Source organism: Lepeophtheirus salmonis, chromosome 11 (genome assembly GCF_016086655.4).
Source record: "Lepeophtheirus salmonis chromosome 11, UVic_Lsal_1.4, whole genome shotgun sequence".
NCBI lineage: Eukaryota > Metazoa > Arthropoda > Copepoda > Siphonostomatoida > Caligidae > Lepeophtheirus > Lepeophtheirus salmonis.
Window position 1 is genome coordinate 16920750 of NC_052141.2, and position 18551 is coordinate 16939300.

The window sequence follows — 18551 nt, forward strand, 5'->3', positions numbered from 1 at the left end:
ACTGGATGGTCCATTGAAATCTGAGCACTTGCTAATTAAACAACTAATGATGGCTGAGTCATTGAAAGTAAATTGTATATAGATATATATTAGGACACAAACAATTAATTATAAAACAAAACAAACCTGACCTTACATACAAGTCGTATTGTATCAAAAATGACAAATTGGATCCGGAGGAGTTAAAGAAAAACGCTCCAAATTTGCTGATGGTCCTGGGGACGCCCATATTACTTAGAGCTTTTATTATTAATACTAATTAGTTTTGAATCCGTTATAGGACTGATTGCCTAGTCAGTTTTTTTTTTTAGTGGTTTTTTACTATTCAATGGTCCTAAAGACCGATATCTTGATCCTTAATCCCCACAGTACTGTCTATTTTAATAGCTATTATTCCCTCCTAGCTAGGATTGAATAATATATAGACGAGGAAAATAATAAAGGAAAGCTAGATCGTATAATAATAAGCTCTAGCCACACAAATCCTACTTTAAACTTAAGCTTTATTGTCTCTTGAAGTAGGTTATATTGAAAAGCTGAAAGGAGATGGTTAGTAACTATGCCATTTTAGTTGCTGTAGTCAAACCTAAGGAACCGTAAAGGATCGATCCTTTCACTGACAAAATTATTTTAGGACTAATGTCTGTTTTTTTAGACCAATCCATCTGTTGATTCCTGTATGATTTAAAGCAGCTGAACCTACATAAAAAACGAGTATACGTAGGATTTTATATAAATTAATTACTTACATTCAATGTATCTATATATAGTATTGATAAAGTAATATTTGTTCTTCATCAATTATACATAAATAATTGCTATATTTGACATACAGCAATAAAAAAAAATACAGACGACTAACTACCTCATGATTTTTCAAAGTTTGCTTTCCCTTTTGTAGTCGAGGTTGCGAGGCGATAAAAAGCTATACGTAATACAGATTGATTATATTTATAAGTTTGTAAATGAATAACACTGAGCAGTGTGCTCCAATTATTTCTTCTGCAATGGAGGGGGAAGCTTTTTCTATAAATTTCAAGATTGAAATAATATTTATTTTTGTAACTATTTGTTTTTTCTAATATGATAATATACTCAAATGTTTTAATTTGTGTGCAGACACTTTACCGAACCCCTCATTACTCAAGTACTTCTTAACCGATTCCCAGCCATGTTATCCTAATTCAAAAAGATGAAATATATCATTATTTGCCACGTATTGCAATGAATAAGTCTACATAATTTATTTGTTTTATTATCAGGATGATTCAACAGTTGACTCAAACTGCATTTAGAAACATCATAATATCAATCCTCCAATATTTAAATATATAAATTAAAAAAGATAATAAATTTGAAATTGAAGAGAGGGAGTCAATAATTTTGATTCAATGCGGATAAATCAATAGTTTAGATTGAATGTATTGGAGCACATATGAGCCTGTTAAAGACTTGATAGACACTCCTCCATCCCGAGGTCGTGTATGACTATAATTATCAACATATATATTTATCATTTTGTGTCCGTTCCACACAAGTGCATTTGACAATAAGGTTTTCGATAGTGTTCTAGAAACGTTTCTACTATCATTTGACGAAATTTCATGAATGTAATATAAAGTATCTAACATATGGGATGAAAAGCCCCGGTCTTCACAAAGAGACGGTGATATTTTTTTAACCAATTCACCTAATTTTTAGTTAGTACTAACCTTCAAAAGATTGCTGTCAAAATTTCACGACAATCTGTTCTTTAGATTGTTAATTATTGTGTTAAGTGTAACACTATTTGTGTTATTTCTAACATATTGGATCCCAAACAATTTGTTGTTTTAATTTTACACTGCCTCAAGATGTAAATAAATACTATTCAGGCTAAGCAGCGGCTTGATAAGTTTTATAGGACTCCTCTCCATAAAGTGAATAAAAAAAATCCTCTTATGTCCTCTTACTTTTGTGGAATAACTTTTTAGTTGTTTTTTTATGTTTTCTAGATATTTTTGTACTTATAAAACTATCAACAAACGTATACCTAATTTCAACATTATATAATAGAAATTATTAACACTGGTTTGGAAATTTTGACCAAATATCCAAAATGTTTCAATTATCATCTGACAAAGTTTATGTATTGTGGATGATATTAATTATTTGTGTACCGAAGAGCAGTATAAATTCATGGTTCAAATCTAAAAGACACAGGTTTAACCGTTAAATTAATTAACATCGTAAACATCAAACAGCTTCATATCAAATCCTTGGTTTATATTGGTATTTTACTATACATGGTGCGTGGACAAAATCTGCTGTATTTTAACGACAACATTGCTCCATCAGCTGATGTCTGATCTGTCTGTTTTTGGCATTAAAAATTTTCCCAGGTTATAGGGTTCAGTTATTGTTTAGCCCTTGTAGCGATAGTATCATTTTAAATTCCCCTGAAAAGTCATTATGTTCAATGAGAGAGATCGTAGGTGTGCTGCTATTCAGATTATGCTTTGTGATCACATGAAATTAAGCAATGCTGACATCTCTGGCCTTCTGTCAATGCCAGTTATAACAGTCAGAAGTCTGAGGAAGCAGCTGGAGGAGTCATCCGACCCGATGGACATTGTTGACAGGAAGAAGAAGGAGGAGAACAGCATCAGGATTGTCCGGGACGTCTCCAGGGTCATGAAGACCAAGTTTCCGGCCACTGTCATGGTCTTTGGGGGCGTATCAAGTGAGGGTTATGTCATGCCGCCCCACACCTTCGAAACAGGCCGTAGATATGGCAGGAGGACTCGGCTCCGGCCCACAAAGCTAAGCGGACGTAAGAATAGCTGAAAAGCAATGCTTTTGCGTTCGTACCCTTCTCCTCTTGCCCTCCCTCATCACCGGATTTGAGCCCGTTGAACTACTTTTTCTGGTCCTACATGGAGAACATGACCAACCGCTTCTCCCATAACACCAAGCAGTCTCTCATCACCTGCATCAAGGAGAAATTCAGTGAGATAGAAGCAGTGCAAATCCAAAATGCCTGTCCTCGGTTTCGTAGCCGCATTGAGCGGGGTTTGGCCGCAGACGGCGGTTACATTGAATAGATAGCTGCTCTATATCCTAATAAAGATATTTGTTTTTATTTTATCAATAAATATTATAAAATAAGCTTGTAGTTGTTGTTTTTTGAAGCGGCAGATTTTGCCCACGCATCCTGTATTATCGATTAGTATTATTTTGGGCTGGCATGCAAAACGTAGACTATTAATTAATGTAGGAATGTTTAAAATAACAGCTTCAACTCAACCTCGAAAACAGGAGCAGTTCTTGATGACAGTCTCCTTTGGAAAATTAGGGAATTCTTCCCGGATTCTAGACATCAGCTTGGATTTTGTGTAGAAGGAGGATATTTTGGTGTGTGGCTTAGATTGAACCGACACGAAGAAGTCCATGGGATTGAGATCCAGTGACCTTGGAGGCCAAACACTATGTTCAACAAAGTAAAAACATAATCTGAATACCAGGGGAACGTTTACTTTGCAGTGTCCGTCTGCAGATTAGTAAGTTTATCTTAGTTTTCTTAGTATATACATAATAAAATAATTCGTAATAAAGGGAAAGAAGATGATTAGCGAGTTTGTCTTAGTATTCTTTGTATGTGTATTATAAAATCTATAATACGGTTATATCCTAGTGTACTATAATATTATATTATAATGGATTGTACACTTTATTCAGGACCGTCAGAACTAGAGAATTAAATTTAAAATATTTTATAGAATCCAACATATTCTCATAATTGAAAATTATTTGTTAAAAATCTTCGGGTATGCTAAAAAGAAAGGCGAAGATTAATGTGGCCAGTCCTACAATTTGACAAATAATTTTCTACAGACATTATTTTCTATAAAATTAGCTCCAAGAACCTAGGAAATGAAGAAAATAAACATACCTCCACTCCGAATCTAGTAATGATATTTTTGGAAGAAGTTACAGAGATTTCAATGCTCAACTCTACTCCAAGTCCAACAAGAACTAACAATTATGACTCCCTGACAAATCCTTAATTTTCATCTTTGACACATTCTTCTCTTCAATAAACACAAATAATGATCAAAAACCACAAAAAGTTGTTTTTCCTTTTCATTTATACTCGTCTTTTTTTTTTTTTTTTTTTGTAATAAATATTAAAATATCAGTTGGACTGCCTGGTGTATGTGAGATTCCAGTAGCTCTGAAAAGTCTATGTGACAAAATTCAGAATGCCTGTGATTACTTATTAAATATGTAATTTGTAAACAATACAAGTGTGTGCTAAATAAAGTTTAATTAATTAATACAAGACTGTCGATTAAATGATCAAATAAGTAATGAATTCTAATGAAGTCGTTTAAATTGATCTTAAATACTTTTAATGTATTTATTAATTATCTATTTTTTTAGTCATTTTATTTTTGCAACTTTAAACATTATTTGACGGAACCTTGAAATAAAAAATAATCCTAAACAGCAAGGTTACTAGAAATACAAGGTTATAACTACGGATGATAATTTTGGTAAGAATAGAAAAGCGTGCGAGGAGGAAGGAATAAATACGCATGGCATCATTGTTTAAATAGTATTCATCTTCTTCTATCAAAAACGTTATCATTCCCGCCTTTATTATTCAATATTAATATATTATTAGAACTGAATAAAATGTCTATAATAACGTCTCCTTCTGTCTGGATTTCAGAAAATGGAGGCCCAGGAATTTGGAAAATACTTACCGGATGAGAAATAGATGGTTTGTCAGATTTGTCTATATAAATGTGCGTTTAGTCCCCTGTCTAGAATTACACGCCACTCATTATCCTCATCTCATATCAAGAGCATGGATATTCATCTAAAAAATCAAGTTAATAATGAATACATCAGGTCAGACTTTAACTCTGATCTCACAAAGATGCTTATTGCATGTAGTATAACCTTATCCATTGCTAATCATCTACGTTCAAAAAAATTATGGAGAAATACACGGGTAAACCTATCCCTTCTCGAGGAACCATCATGCAATTAATGGAGGATGTTGGTACTGATGTCATTTATGGAAATATATATAAAAATGTTTTGAGTCATCCACACCAAATGACGATCAAGTTATCAGTAAAAAGTATTTACTAATATCGAAATGGAACTCTGAATTTTGTACTATCTCACAGTAAGTAATCAATTTTTTTTTAATCTAAGCATAAAATATGATTCTATTTTAGCGAAACATATCAAGAATTATGATACACAACTCATTAAATGGAAAAAACAACTGCTTAAATGGTCACAACAACGAGGGTAGTAGCTTTGGATGGTTCGCAACTAGTTTCTTTGCTTAAAGAGTTGGGTATGATCATTAGGTTTTCCAATATTACATAGTCAATAAATATTACTCTTTTATCACTTAAGGCTTAGCTACAGTTGATAGGCTCCAAGAAATGGTGTTCAGAAAACTCATAAAAGGCAAAAGCAACTGCTTAAATGGCCACAACAACGGGGGTAGTTACATTGGGTGTAGCATTATAATTAGCAATTGTGAATATCCTTCATACTAATAGTATGTTATTATATAAGCATAAATAACGGGGAAAATATCTTTTTTGATGCTCTTAATAAGGAGTAATATCGCCGGACATTACTACATAATTAGCTTTTGCTCTAAATCTTTAAGATGGATTTATTTCTAACACTTTTTTGATTAGTATATTTATTGTCTACTTTTATGATTTTGACATTCACTTTATTATTAATAATTTGTTAGATCTCATCGGTATAGATATATCTATCCTGTGCACAATTGTATATAGCAACTTCCACATGAAGAAGAGGGGTGATTATCTTTTTGATTAAACTCCACGTCTCCCTTGTGTCTAGCAACCTAAAGTTATGATATATTTAACTAGATTCCGATATTAGAACAAGAAAAAATTATTTGGATCAATCTATTATTTCAATATTCTGTATATATAATTTATTGTTATTAGTTATATGATTCCAATTGTTTAATTTTGTATATTTAACATAAATGTATGATGGTATATTTTTTATTATGTAGATTATATTTAATTAAAGCCTTATTTTTTAAACTTTGAGTTTCAAATATATTTCAAATACTCTACTTTGTCGTTTCATTAGCTATTATTCTGAGAATAAGGTTCATAATGAATTACAATTTCATGGAATGGGACGTTTTCAAATCTACTGTAACGGATAAAAGACGTCGAAATCAATTATACGTAGTATATTTTTATAAACATTTTGCTAATAAATACTTTCGTTATACCCTCAAAGATCATAATAAAGCGGGCAGATGATAATCACATCAGTATTTTAAACAATGATACCATATGTCTTTCCCTTCCCCTTCTCCTTGCACGCGTTTTTTTTACAATATTATCAACTTTAGTTATAACTACGCTTGGTTATACAGAAAGTTGATAATCCTGTATAGAAAAAACGCGTGCAAGGGAAAGAGGGGAGAAAGACTTATGGTATCATTGTTTAAAATACTAATGTGGTTATTATCTGCCTGCTTTATTATGATTTTTGAGGGTATAAAGAAAGTATTTATTAGCAAAATGTTTAATTATTTCTATAAATGACATCATTACCAACATCCTCCATTATTTAATGATGGTTCCTTGGGAGGGGAAGAATTTACCCGTGTATTTCTCCAGAATATTTTTGAACGTAGGATGATTAGTATTGGATAAGGTTATATTACATGCAATAAGCATCTTTGTGAGATCAGAGTTAAAGTCTGACTTGATGTATTCATCACTAACTTGATTTTTTAGATGAATTTCCATACTCTAGATATGAGATGAGGATAATGAGCGGCGTTTATTTTTAGACAGACGACTAAGGCACATTTATATCACCAAGTATATATCTGTTTCTCGTCCGACAAGTAATTCCAAATTCCTAGGCCTTCATTTTCAGAAATCCAGACGGTAGGCAACGTTATTTTAGGCATTTTATTCAGTTCTCTATCGACTATCAGCTTCTAACATTATATTAATATTAAATAATAAAGGCGGGAATGATAAAATTCTTTAGAAATACAAGTTTACAGCTACCCTTGGTTATACCATAACGCTTGAAGACTGATGTTTGACTTACGCCACGCTTTAAATATTTACGTCATAGTACATGAGTAGTTGCGTGTTTTGTCAAAATCAGTTTTTCTTCCCCAGTAGTTGGTTCGATATATCAAGTTGAAAATTATAGGATTCATGACGTCATAGGCTATGAGTGGTTGCGTGTTTTGTCAAAATCTACCTATCTTGCCCAGCAGTCGCTACAATACATCAGATTGAAAATTATAGTAAGCCCGAAGACATGATAGTCTAACCTGGTATTAACCTTGCTTATAAAGTATCAAAATAATTTATGTGTGTATCTGATGTTCGTTCCGCTTAGAAAGACAATGATAGAAACGCGAATATTCTCAAATACAGATACAAACTTAGACATAAAATAAAAAATGTTCATAATTCTGAGTTACATAAGTAAGGCTATATTATATTCTGATCTAACCAGATTCCTGGGCTCTGGAGAGCAAGTTTATATTTTTGCAAATAAGCTGTTATTTTTTTTTCATAAACAACGAATGATTTATCGTGTAACAAAGTTTTTTCTAAGTATGGGTTGTTGATTTGAAAAGGCACCAAAAAAAGTTTTTTTTTAAATATTGTAGTTATGTTATTAAAAAATCAAATTCAATATTTTTCTTTTAAACCTGTTTTAGCAAATGGATAATGGTAAAAAAAACATTTTTTTTCATCTAAAATTATGTCTCTAGCTTCAATATGAAGGAAGTTATGACCAATTTATCATCGCTTTTTTTGCGTTCTGTTAATTTTATAACCTAAAATAAAAAGCTATGATCGAATAAAATATGATATTTTCATAAAATAACAAAACTTTCGTAAACATTCAGAGAATTGAATGACATTTTTATAATTACAAAATAAGTATTGTGCAAAAGAGGATACTTTTAAATACCTGCAATTGAATAGTTTATTAAAAAATATCTTCCCACACTCTCCGGCCAATAAATGATAATTAATTATTAAAAAAAAGTAAGATTATAAATTAAAATACTTACATATTGCGCAGTATTAAAAATTGAAGGTGCTAATGTAGGGTTAAAATTGATGTACTTTGCATTGACAGATTAGTCAAAAAATTTATAAAACATTAGACAAATAAATAAATTAACGTCCATTATATCTTTTATTTGGTCCAGTACACTATATTTGTAATTTTAAAAGCAATTTTGAGATAACTTATCTTCCAGCAAATGGTGTCATTAAACGAAGCAACAAATTGGAATATTTTTATTAGATTAGATAATGAGTAAGTAATGAAAATCCAGCATTTCTATGGGAATTCCCAAAACGCTTATAGACTTCCGAACACAAGTTGTTGTTTTTTCTCCGTAAATCGGCATTTTGTAACATAACTAATTATTGTACAAACAGAAAAAGGGAGAACATTTATTCAATACGAATCAAAAAAGGGAAGAAAAAAAGAAGAAGAAGATTTGTGAGTTAGGCTTAGTAAGTATCTTCATTATGGTTGAAATTCTACATAATAATTGTATTTATTCCGAGAATCACCCTTACTTCTGGTGGTGGTTAGTTTTCATTTTCACTTATAAGAAAACAGTTCCCAATTAAGTTAGTAATGGCAACGACAATAAATAAATCACACGGTCAGACATTTGAAAAAAGTGTTTGATATTTATGAAAATCAATATTTTCATATGGTTGTTATGGTTTGTTAAATGTTGGTATATAAGGGGGTGCATATTTGATTTCATTCACTTCAAATGGACAGAAAACCAGAAAAAATATATAGAATGAAATATAAATTTACCTATTATATGTTTCGATCATTTTAGTTTATAATTTTAATCTAAACAAATTAAATATAAATAAAATCTTTATAATTTTCATTGGCTATCTTTCACCCATTCAGACCAAAGGTCTTATATATATTTTTTAATTTGATCAGCTCCTTCTTTTGAAATGATATATTTTTTAAAATAAAAAATGAATCGATAAATCTCAAAATTTTGCACATAATATCCTCATACTTATCATGCAAAAAGGTATCTCAAAAAAATTACAGAAGATACTCTATTAATCTTCAAACACGAAGAAATTTGATAAAGGATATTTTTTAAATAAAAAATGGATTTACAAGTCTTAAAATTTACACATATCCCCTCTAGTTATTCTTCTAATATATCGTATAAAATAAATAAAAAGTATTTATCAAAGAAAAAAGTCAGAAAGGTCGTTACACTACGTTCAATTTGTAAGGCAGTGCATAATATTACTTCGTGTCTAAAAAATATAACAATAAGGTATTATCTCAATCCTCATGAGCATCATTTGCAAAAACAAAAGTTCAAATAAATTTGCCATCATTTTGGTTGTTTCGAATTTTACGGAAATGTAATCCATTAAACCATGAAATACTTTCTTTTTTATGTTTGAGGATACATAAATTAGTTATTATACTCAGTTTAGCTGCATTTGTGCAAACTATAACATTGGAAGTGCGGCGTGAAGGAAATCGTAGTAGGCGAAGTAGTGTTGTGGCTGCCCTTATTTAGGACCGCGGTCCAGTCCGGTCACATCCAGTCCCACTTGTTGATCCTTTAAGAAGGTAAAATCGATCCCTTGTCAATCCTAGTAACAATATATAATTATAATGAAAAAAAATCACATTTTTTGGCAAGATATGTGCAATAATCTTAATACATATTTCATATATCTTGTTTGACTTTATAATCCAGCGATGTTTTTAGTAAAAATCTTAGGACCAACAGTCCTAAGATCATTTTGAATGATCAGACCAATAAAAAAAATGAAAATGGCGGGGGGAGGTGGGAATGATTAGGTTATCAGTTTTAGTATCGATCCAACACCATTATTTATCATTCTCTTCAATCTAGGAGACGGATGCAAACTAAGTCTTTTATATAGAAAGAGAGTGAGAGATAATTAATTATCTTACACCATGAATTACTAGATAAAAGGAGGAGTGGAAATTTTAAAAGTCAACGAAACCTCAGAATTGTACCTTTTTCTACTAATAATAACGAAGAATAAATATTTAAATTCTTTAGAAGTACTTTAATGTATTGAAATAAATAATTAGTTGTATTTTATTTTTTAAACAGGTTGAGCTTAGAAATTAGCTTTTATAAAAATCTATCATACCTCCAAATAAGATGCTTATTAAGTCTATTTTGTTACTTCCCTTAATTTTGTAATAAACAGAATTACACTCAAATATAGAATCAAATTGTACTGAATAATCTAAATTAACTTGAAATAACTATATTAAAAATTCAAAAAACATAATAATATTAATGAATTTGTATTTAACTTTGAAGCAACTTATTTGCTTTTAGAAAATGATTTAAAAATTATATTTTACTAATATGTTTTTAAATGCATTTTAAAAGACTCCATCCATCAATTTTTTGTAATATTTTTAGAAAGTGGACAATTATTTGACAGTAAAAAGAATCTTATTTGTTCCCTTCATTTTAAAGACGAATATTTCGCATAGAATATATATGCTGGGGCAAACCTATGAAACACCGTTTGCCGAAGGAAGATGTAGTTCCGTCATTAAACCTTCATAATACTTCCATGATTAATTAAAACATCAAAATTTTCTTGTACTGAAGCACGAAGCATCATATGTCTCACTTTTTTTTGGACGATAATAATGTTTCATCTTTATATGAATTGAAGGGAAAGTTAGATTTGAATTCTGTTCCAAAGGAAATTTAAGTTATTTGACTGGAAAATGAAGCTCAATTTTTATTCATAACAAAAAAACTATGGTGGTATAATAAAATTTAATTAACATCTTGAAAGTATTAATTGATGTATTTTTTTATATAATAATATTAAAAATTCAATTATACAAATGAATCTTTGATTATACAATGACTATCCAGCACAACCAATAAGAAATATCAACTAGATATATATGTATGTTAGTTTTTTAAAATGGTATTATAAAAGTATACAAAATAATCATCATTATATTAAAAAAAACAAATTTCCTTATTTGCTTAGGTTTTGCAGTTTAAAATCAAATAATTAGAAACTATTTAGAACAGACTAAATAGTAGGTTTATAGTTAAATTAATATATTATTTACATTTCAAAAAAGACAATATGCTTCTTTTAATTGGATTCTATCCCGTTGTTCCGATCGTTTTTTAGAGCTATCCAGATTTAACAGTAGTTACATACTGAATTAACATCGAACTTTCTTGAAATATTGATGAAGCAAAGTCATTATAAGTTTCTTAATAACTATATGAAGTTCGAACAAGCAATTAAATTGACCATTATTTTAGATGAAGATTTCAGAAACACCAAATCTGAAATGTAATTATGATATTAATAAGATACATTAAATTAAGGAGCTCACAAATAATATAATTTGACAACCTTCAGCATTGGGTTTTTCGTTTTTCCTTATGCTTTGATTCTATACTATTTGAAAAAGTTGATACATTGAATTTATATCTTTAGCAAGTTATCAATCAAGACGTTCCGGCTCATAAAATATATTGAATGAGGCTTATGCTGAGTAAATGATGGGATTAACAGTAGAGGAAACGACAAACAAAAGAAGTTGCCATATGAGAGTTGCGTTTTGTAAGGTTTTGGAGTCCTGGGCAAAGGATGAAAGTAAGGTTAGGACTGAAGGGTTATTGACAGTAATTATAGGACAGGAAATTATACAGCAGGTCCACCGGGAAATCCCTATAATTTTATAAGGTTTTATATGAATAGTAATACAATATTATACATCTCCGTACGCGTATCCTGATAACTCTTCCTCGGAAACCTCCACATGTTTGATCATTTATAAAGATATCGTAGATAAACTCATATATGTTGACGTTGTAGTATGTAGATAAGATATCTCTTTTTCTATGTAACGATCTTGAAATGTATCCAGCTACACAGATTATTATATCCCTCCTTGATACATTTTAAAGTCAGAAAGGACCATCCAAATTAATTAGGGATCAGTTAGGTGTTTTCATCTTCCTCCCGTTAAAGTCCTTCCCTAAGAAGGGAGATACCCGCCGCCACTATACGGAAATACACTTGCTGTCTCTGAGTAAAATTTGACATCATGAATCCCATATGACGACAATGAAGTAGATACTTATCCGCTCCGTTATTTGAGGAAGAAATAAGGACTGCCGTAGACTTGCTGCTGTTCAGGAAGCGATTCATTTATTTTGTAGGAGTCATACACATGCAATTGATGGCATTATTTAAAGTCCTAAGTATCACAATAGTAATAAACAATAGAATATCCCATTGAATAACTAACTGAAAAGGTGAGCTTCAAAGGTTGCGTAGATAGTGATCATCAACATAGTATAGTAATTCATGCTTACACCTTTGTAACTAGGATTTATATACTTCAATTTGTGTTATTATTATTTATTGTTCTTACTGGTTCTTATTGTAACATCTGTTTTGATATCAGATTATCTTTATAAATATATAATCAGTTCCTGGATTTGAAAGCAAAGTGCGCATTACAGAACATGAGCTCCCCTACGAAGTCCTCCAACCATTCAAGATTATTGGTATGTATTGTTTGTTTGAAATTAGGACTCAACCAATAAGGATTTTTTAGTGAGACCGATTATTTAAGGTGTAAAACCTTTAATTCCCGACCAATTTCTCCCTTCAAATCAACGTTTAAGATCCCAGTAAAAATAACCTAACACAAATTCTAACAAGATCATTTTGACTGATAAATAATATTTATCATACCGCAATTAAATATTTAGCTTGGACAATAGTATCTCAGAATTTTCAAATAGTAGATTCGTTTATTGATGGCCGGACGGGCTATAAATATAATTTTGTATTTTTGACAGTAAATATGAGACTTGTAAGTGATGTTGCATTGAGGAAAAATATATATAAGTAAGAAATATGGAGATATTGCCTTCAGATGTTAACTTTGGATATTATTTTGCTGACACAGCCATCAATTTAATAGGTTGATATTTTTACTCTGGATTTTAGTATAATATCTATTAGTAAATCAATTATAACAGCTATTGTTAAACTTCTCAAGGTCATAATATGTACACTCTGTGTGCTTAACTAATCCTTGCCATCTCCAGTACCGTCGCTAGTCACTTTGGGTGGGGTGAGGGGACTCACTCTCCCCTCTTAAAGTTTCTGAAGACTTCCAAATTTCGAATAATTTATTTATAATTATCCTTTTTAATTAGTAATTATATAATTTCAAGAAAAAAAAATATCAAAAGTCCATAGCTATTCACAAAAAATTAAATTTTTGGATAAAAAATTTCAATATAATTTTAATAATAATTCATAGTTATTTACAAAAAAAATCAAAAAGTAAATTTCAAATATTAGCATGAACTAAGATATTCAATAATTTAGGCAATAGTTTAACACCTTTATTTGTTTTAAGAGATTTATATTAGCCCCGATATGGCATTTCAAATAAAATCTGTCAATTTCTAATTATTTAATTGTGATGATCAATTTTTGCTACATCAAGTATAATTTGCAGTGCCTCAAAGGAATAAGAAGAATAATAATTTATTGAAAGAGATTGATGATAATTCGTATTAGAACACACTCAATTTTTGATAAAAATCATTTTAGTTTGCTTTTGTATTGACGGGTCATAAGTCATCCTACATATATGCCTACTTTTTTTAAGCTAAAAGGGAAAATGATGCACCTACATTTGTGTTTTACTATTCAGGTTCAAAATGAGGTCCAAAACTCTAGTAATCCAGCATTTGAAAAATACCGAGAAAAAGGAACTAGTACCTCTTCGGATAATTCCGAAACCGATAATTATGATCTATTGGTTAATTTTAGTAGTACATCATCAAATCCATCGCGACATTCTATTGGTCCTCTTCTCCACGATATCGAAAAAATGAGTTTAAACACTCCAGTAACTATGAAAATATAAATATAAGTTGTGGAACATAATCTATCTAATTTGTCCTTAAAGAAAATTAAAAATGTTGATGAAAATGTGATGAATGCAGAAAACTCTATGTGTCAAAAGTCCCTCAATCATTCGGCTGAACCGTCAAGTGATTCAATTTGTGATAGCCTTAATATCCAATGTTCTGTAGGAAAAGAAGTTGATCGAGTTGAATTGAACCCGTCTTTAAACCAAGAAATAATCTCTGATTGTGAAAATATTGCAAGTCCAATCAAATCTATAATCCCAATGAAAGAAGAACCGGATAAGTTTGATGATTTAAATATCGAACCATTACCAACCAACTCTATTATCTCAATGCATGAAAACATTGATCAGTGTAATGATTCAAATGTTGATCCATTCTTTTATCAATCAAAAATCTCAATGAAGGATGTACAAGATATGTCCCAAGATCCTAATAACAATTCCTGTACAACCGAAACTAAAATTCCTAAGGACGATATTTATTGTGAGAGTTCTGAAGGATTTTTATATGATTCTAATTTACCAAAGGAATATCAGGAGTCTGTTACGTCGAAGATTCTGTCAGATTATTCGAGTGTTGATCCGTTAGACTCGAAATCCAAAATTGTTTTGGATACTACGATTGATATTCCATCATATTCTTCAGATGATAAAGTTGTGACTAATATTTCCTCAACAGAACCATCTATTCTCTTGGGTAGTAGCGAAGATTATGAAGGCAGCAATTCCATTTGCGTGAGTGTAGGTTTTCTTTTGAGTGTTTACTATCCAATATATTATTTTCATTTCACGAATATTATTTAGAATAATATAAACGTCTCAATTTCTCAAGTACGTGATCTTCGTAATCGAAGTGAATTGATTTGCCAAGCTAAACTCCTGGACATGGACAAGAAAATACATGCAATTGAAAAAGAATCGACCTCCATGGATGGTGTAATCACAAAATATAGATATGAGTTGGCTCAATCTGATAAATCTAATCAACAAATGATGTCATTTCACTTAAATTTATTCATATTCACATTTGTTAAAAACTTGTATTTTACAGGGATTTAATTGATTTCTACGAAAAAACTGCGCATGACATTATCAGGGAACGCGAAAGAGATAGAGCAGTGTTGGAAATTGAAAATCAAAAGCTAATTTGTGAAAAAAATACATTACTTGAAGATCGATGTTCCTCGGAGCGTGCTCATAACGACGTTCAACGGTAATCAATCATCATTATATCAGAGTAGACTGAATTAGTACTAAAAATCTTGATACTCATTTGTTCCCTGATTATTTTTCTAGGAAATATGAACGTATGAAAGAGGTCATAACAGATTATAAGAGTGTTGAAGATGATCTAAAAGATGTAGCCAAAAATTACAGCCACAAATGTGAATTGTCTATAAAGAAGTACTCAGAATTAAAATCCCATGTCGAAGAAAAATTAAAAATGTAGGTTGTTTAAACTCTTTCTTTAATATTTAACTTTGATATAGAGTAGAATATTTTAACAGACGTTGTACATTCTGTCATACCTGGGACATCATAGTTGATATTATTCTATACCATGTTATATACAAGTGGCAACTTATATTGGCAAATTGTACAAGTGGTAATTGTTTGTTCCGTCTTAAATACATTATTTAATAACAACATTTTACATTCTAATGATCTACTATACAATTTTACAATAAATATCACGGCTGTTATGTATTCATGAGTTATGGGTATTTGAACTTAATAAAGTGCTACAAAATTCTTACATTTTTAGTAATTTGTAGCCAAAAATTACGCCATTGATATTGTGCCCCGGGGAAAATTGTCCGTGGAAGATTGCTCTCGAGGAAATTGCCATGGAGGAAAATTGCCCGTATTTTTTTCAAACATCATGATGCATAATATAACATGTTAAATTCGCTAAATATTATTTATGACAAATGTCTAAACATATTGTTTTGTTGCATTCTCAAAGGTAGTCACTTCCAGTGTGATTAATAGTTTTGCAATACCATTTCCTTTCATTTTTTTTCAAATTCAGTCTAATATTCTAATCATTGGATCGAGAGGATTGGAAGGAGGGGGGGGTAAATAGCTGAGGGCCTCACAAATATGGTTCAATACCCCCACGCCCTCAGACTGGCCCGGGGTAGTATGGGGTTGCTAAAAATCACCGCCAATACATCCAATGAGCCTCTTTAATATCAAAAAATAGTTTCAACCCCTTGGTGGTTCTTAGCAATCCCATAATACCCCCGAGCCAGTCTGATATTTTCTAGTCTTAGAGGAGTTCCTTGGATATATGTTATACATTGGTGGTGGTTTTTAAGGATTTCGAGGGCTTGGAACTATTTTTTGATATTAAAGAGGCTCTATGGATGCATTAGCGGTGGTTTTTAGTAATTCCACATTACCCCCGTTACAATTTGAGGGCCGAGGGTATTTAACCATTTTTTAAGAAGCTATTTATCCCCCCCACCCCCATCCTTATCAATCCTTGATTGGATTGAATTTAAAAAAATCATCATGAAGTTTGAAAAAATACGGGCAGTGTTCATAACTGTCAATTTTCTCTAGGGCAATCTTGCACGGGCAATTTTCCCCAGGGCAGTTTTCCTAGTACCCTTATCTAATTTTTTGGTTTTACAAGTTACAACTTGTATACAGTAACTACAGGAAATGCACAAATTTCCACTAAATCTTGCTTGATTAAACTCCATTAAATGGCTTTAAAAATGAAAAAAAAAAAAATTAAACACTTGCATCGAGGTCTACTTGATGACAACGGGATATTTGAATTAAATCAATGGAATAAGTAATCAAAATCATTCGAAAAGGGTCGATTAGGGACTAAAAAAATGGGCATTTCTTGAAAAAAAAATCTAAAAATTAGTTTCAAAAATTAAACTTTTTGGAAAAAAATCCTAAAACCACAGTTATTCACAAATAATTAAATTTAAACGAAAAAAAGCTCATTCATTTCAATATTTTATTTAAAGCGTAACTATATGTTTCATACATGTTAGGGTCAGATATAGATATAGTAAAACTAGACAATAACAGTTTTTGATAAAAAGCTGAATTCTTTTTATTTGTTAATCCCATTTTGACATCCAATTTTCCATAATAATAATGCAAAAGGTATTTTATTTTATTAAAACTGTATTTTTTGTTAAGTCCCCAAAATGGTCGACTTACACAATGCTGATGTCATATAACAGGGGCGTCCGCAGGCTTATATATATTTCTTTTTTTTGGATTTTTTCAAAAAAAATCAAAAAATTAATTTTTTTTGAACAAAGTTTCAAAAATCCCTAGCTATTCAGAAACAAAAAATTTTTTAAGGAACAAAGTTCTGAAAAATTCAATTTAAAATAAAGTTTTGCAAAAAAAAAAAGAGTAAATTAAATTTTTCGTAAAAAAAATTATTTTGGAAAAAATGAAATTTCAAACATTACGTTTTTGAAAAATATTTGAAATATAACATTTTTTTCAAAAATAATTTTCAAAAATCCAGAGCTATTCATTAAAAAATAATTTTTTTGCAAAAAAAATAATCAAAATTTTAATTTCAAAGGTTAAATTTTTTGTTGGGAAATTTGAAAATCTATGCTATTCATAAAAAAATATTTTTTTTTGTGCAAAAAATTTCCAATATTAAATTTTTTGATTTGCTGCATAATTTGTCCTAATCACCTTATTTTTAAAATATAAATCTTTTTTAAGTAAAATTTGATCAGCCTGAAGAAAAAAATGTTAATTAAAAAACAAAAAATTCCTTAATTTGATTATGCTACAGCACTTCTAGCCACCCTCTGCTGATGCCCCTGTATAAAACGCTGTATGTTACTATGATTGTTTTTTTTTTGCAGAGTAAACTTTAGTTTTGAAGAAATTCAAGGGCATAACAAATCTGAAATTGGGAAGCTACAAGCCCTTTTAAGGAAAGCAGAAATGAGGAATGCATCCTTGGAAAATACTTTGGAACAGAAAATGTCAGAAAACCGAGAGTTGAATATTATTTGCGATGAATTAATCAAAAAGTAAATAGTGAAAATGGACGCAATATATTTTATACATTTATTATTCATATGCATTTAAATTAGTTTTATTTTTTTTATACATACCACTTGTGGACAATTATATTTTATCCCTTTTAAATTCATATTGATATTTTTATCCAACATTAAGGTAATGTTTTTGTATTTATTTAAATTTTTTTGTCAAAAATTAAATATATTTAAAAGTTATACAGATAATCCTTAATACATAAAATCATGTAATGCCTCTGGCCGCTTTAATCCCTGCATTGTTCCGATAGGATGAAATATTCAAAGGTAAATTTGCAAACTTGCTAACAAAAACATTTGTACATAATATAGGTATTAGTCCACTCAAGAAACCATGAGCTCATTTTCTGCTAGTATAGGAGTATTTGAATTTGACAACTCTTTATGATTGCAATTAAATCCTTGAAATTTATATATATTTTGTTTTCCAAGAAATGA

General features: G+C 30.3%; 1 protein-coding gene and 1 long non-coding RNA gene across 3 annotated transcripts; one reads left to right on the forward strand and one right to left on the reverse strand.

Annotated features, from left to right (window-relative positions):
* Positions 1–11588: 11588 nt before the first annotated feature.
* Positions 11589–12016, reverse strand: LOC121126247 (uncharacterized). The gene is made up of 3 exons (XR_011782184.1): positions 11876–12016; positions 11799–11819; positions 11589–11727 (listed from the first exon to the last, which is right to left on the reverse strand). It is a non-coding gene; the product is annotated as an uncharacterized lncRNA (long non-coding RNA).
* Positions 12017–12451: 435 nt separating this feature from the next.
* On the forward strand, positions 12452–18326 carry LOC121126246 (uncharacterized). Of its 2 annotated transcripts, XR_011782183.1 has the most exons (8): positions 12452–12664; positions 13831–14028; positions 14089–14787; positions 14857–15047; positions 15104–15265; positions 15349–15498; positions 17916–18234; positions 18291–18326. XR_011782183.1 is itself a non-coding variant. In XM_040721568.2 (7 exons), exons 1-7 carry the CDS (start codon positions 12623–12625, stop codon positions 18088–18090), a joined length of 1617 nt encoding a protein of 538 aa, XP_040577502.1. In that variant the 5' UTR covers positions 12452–12622; the 3' UTR covers positions 18091–18302. The 2 variants fall into 2 exon arrangements, 1 of the variants encoding a protein (XP_040577502.1); XM_040721568.2 differs by having other exon boundaries at positions 17916–18302.
* Positions 18327–18551: the final 225 nt, after the last annotated feature.

Excerpts from the sequence above, each read along its gene's own strand:
- LOC121126246 (XM_040721568.2), top strand. The coding sequence starts at position 12,623 with ATGAGCTCCCCTACGAAGTCCTCCAACCATTCAAGATTATTG. Across the intron at positions 12,665-13,830 it reads CCAACCATTCAAGATTATTG|GTTCAAAATGAGGTCCAAAA; the intron begins GTATGTATTGTT and ends TTTACTATTCAG. Across the intron at positions 15,499-17,915 it reads GTCGAAGAAAAATTAAAAAT|AGTAAACTTTAGTTTTGAAG; the intron begins GTAGGTTGTTTA and ends TTTTTTTTGCAG.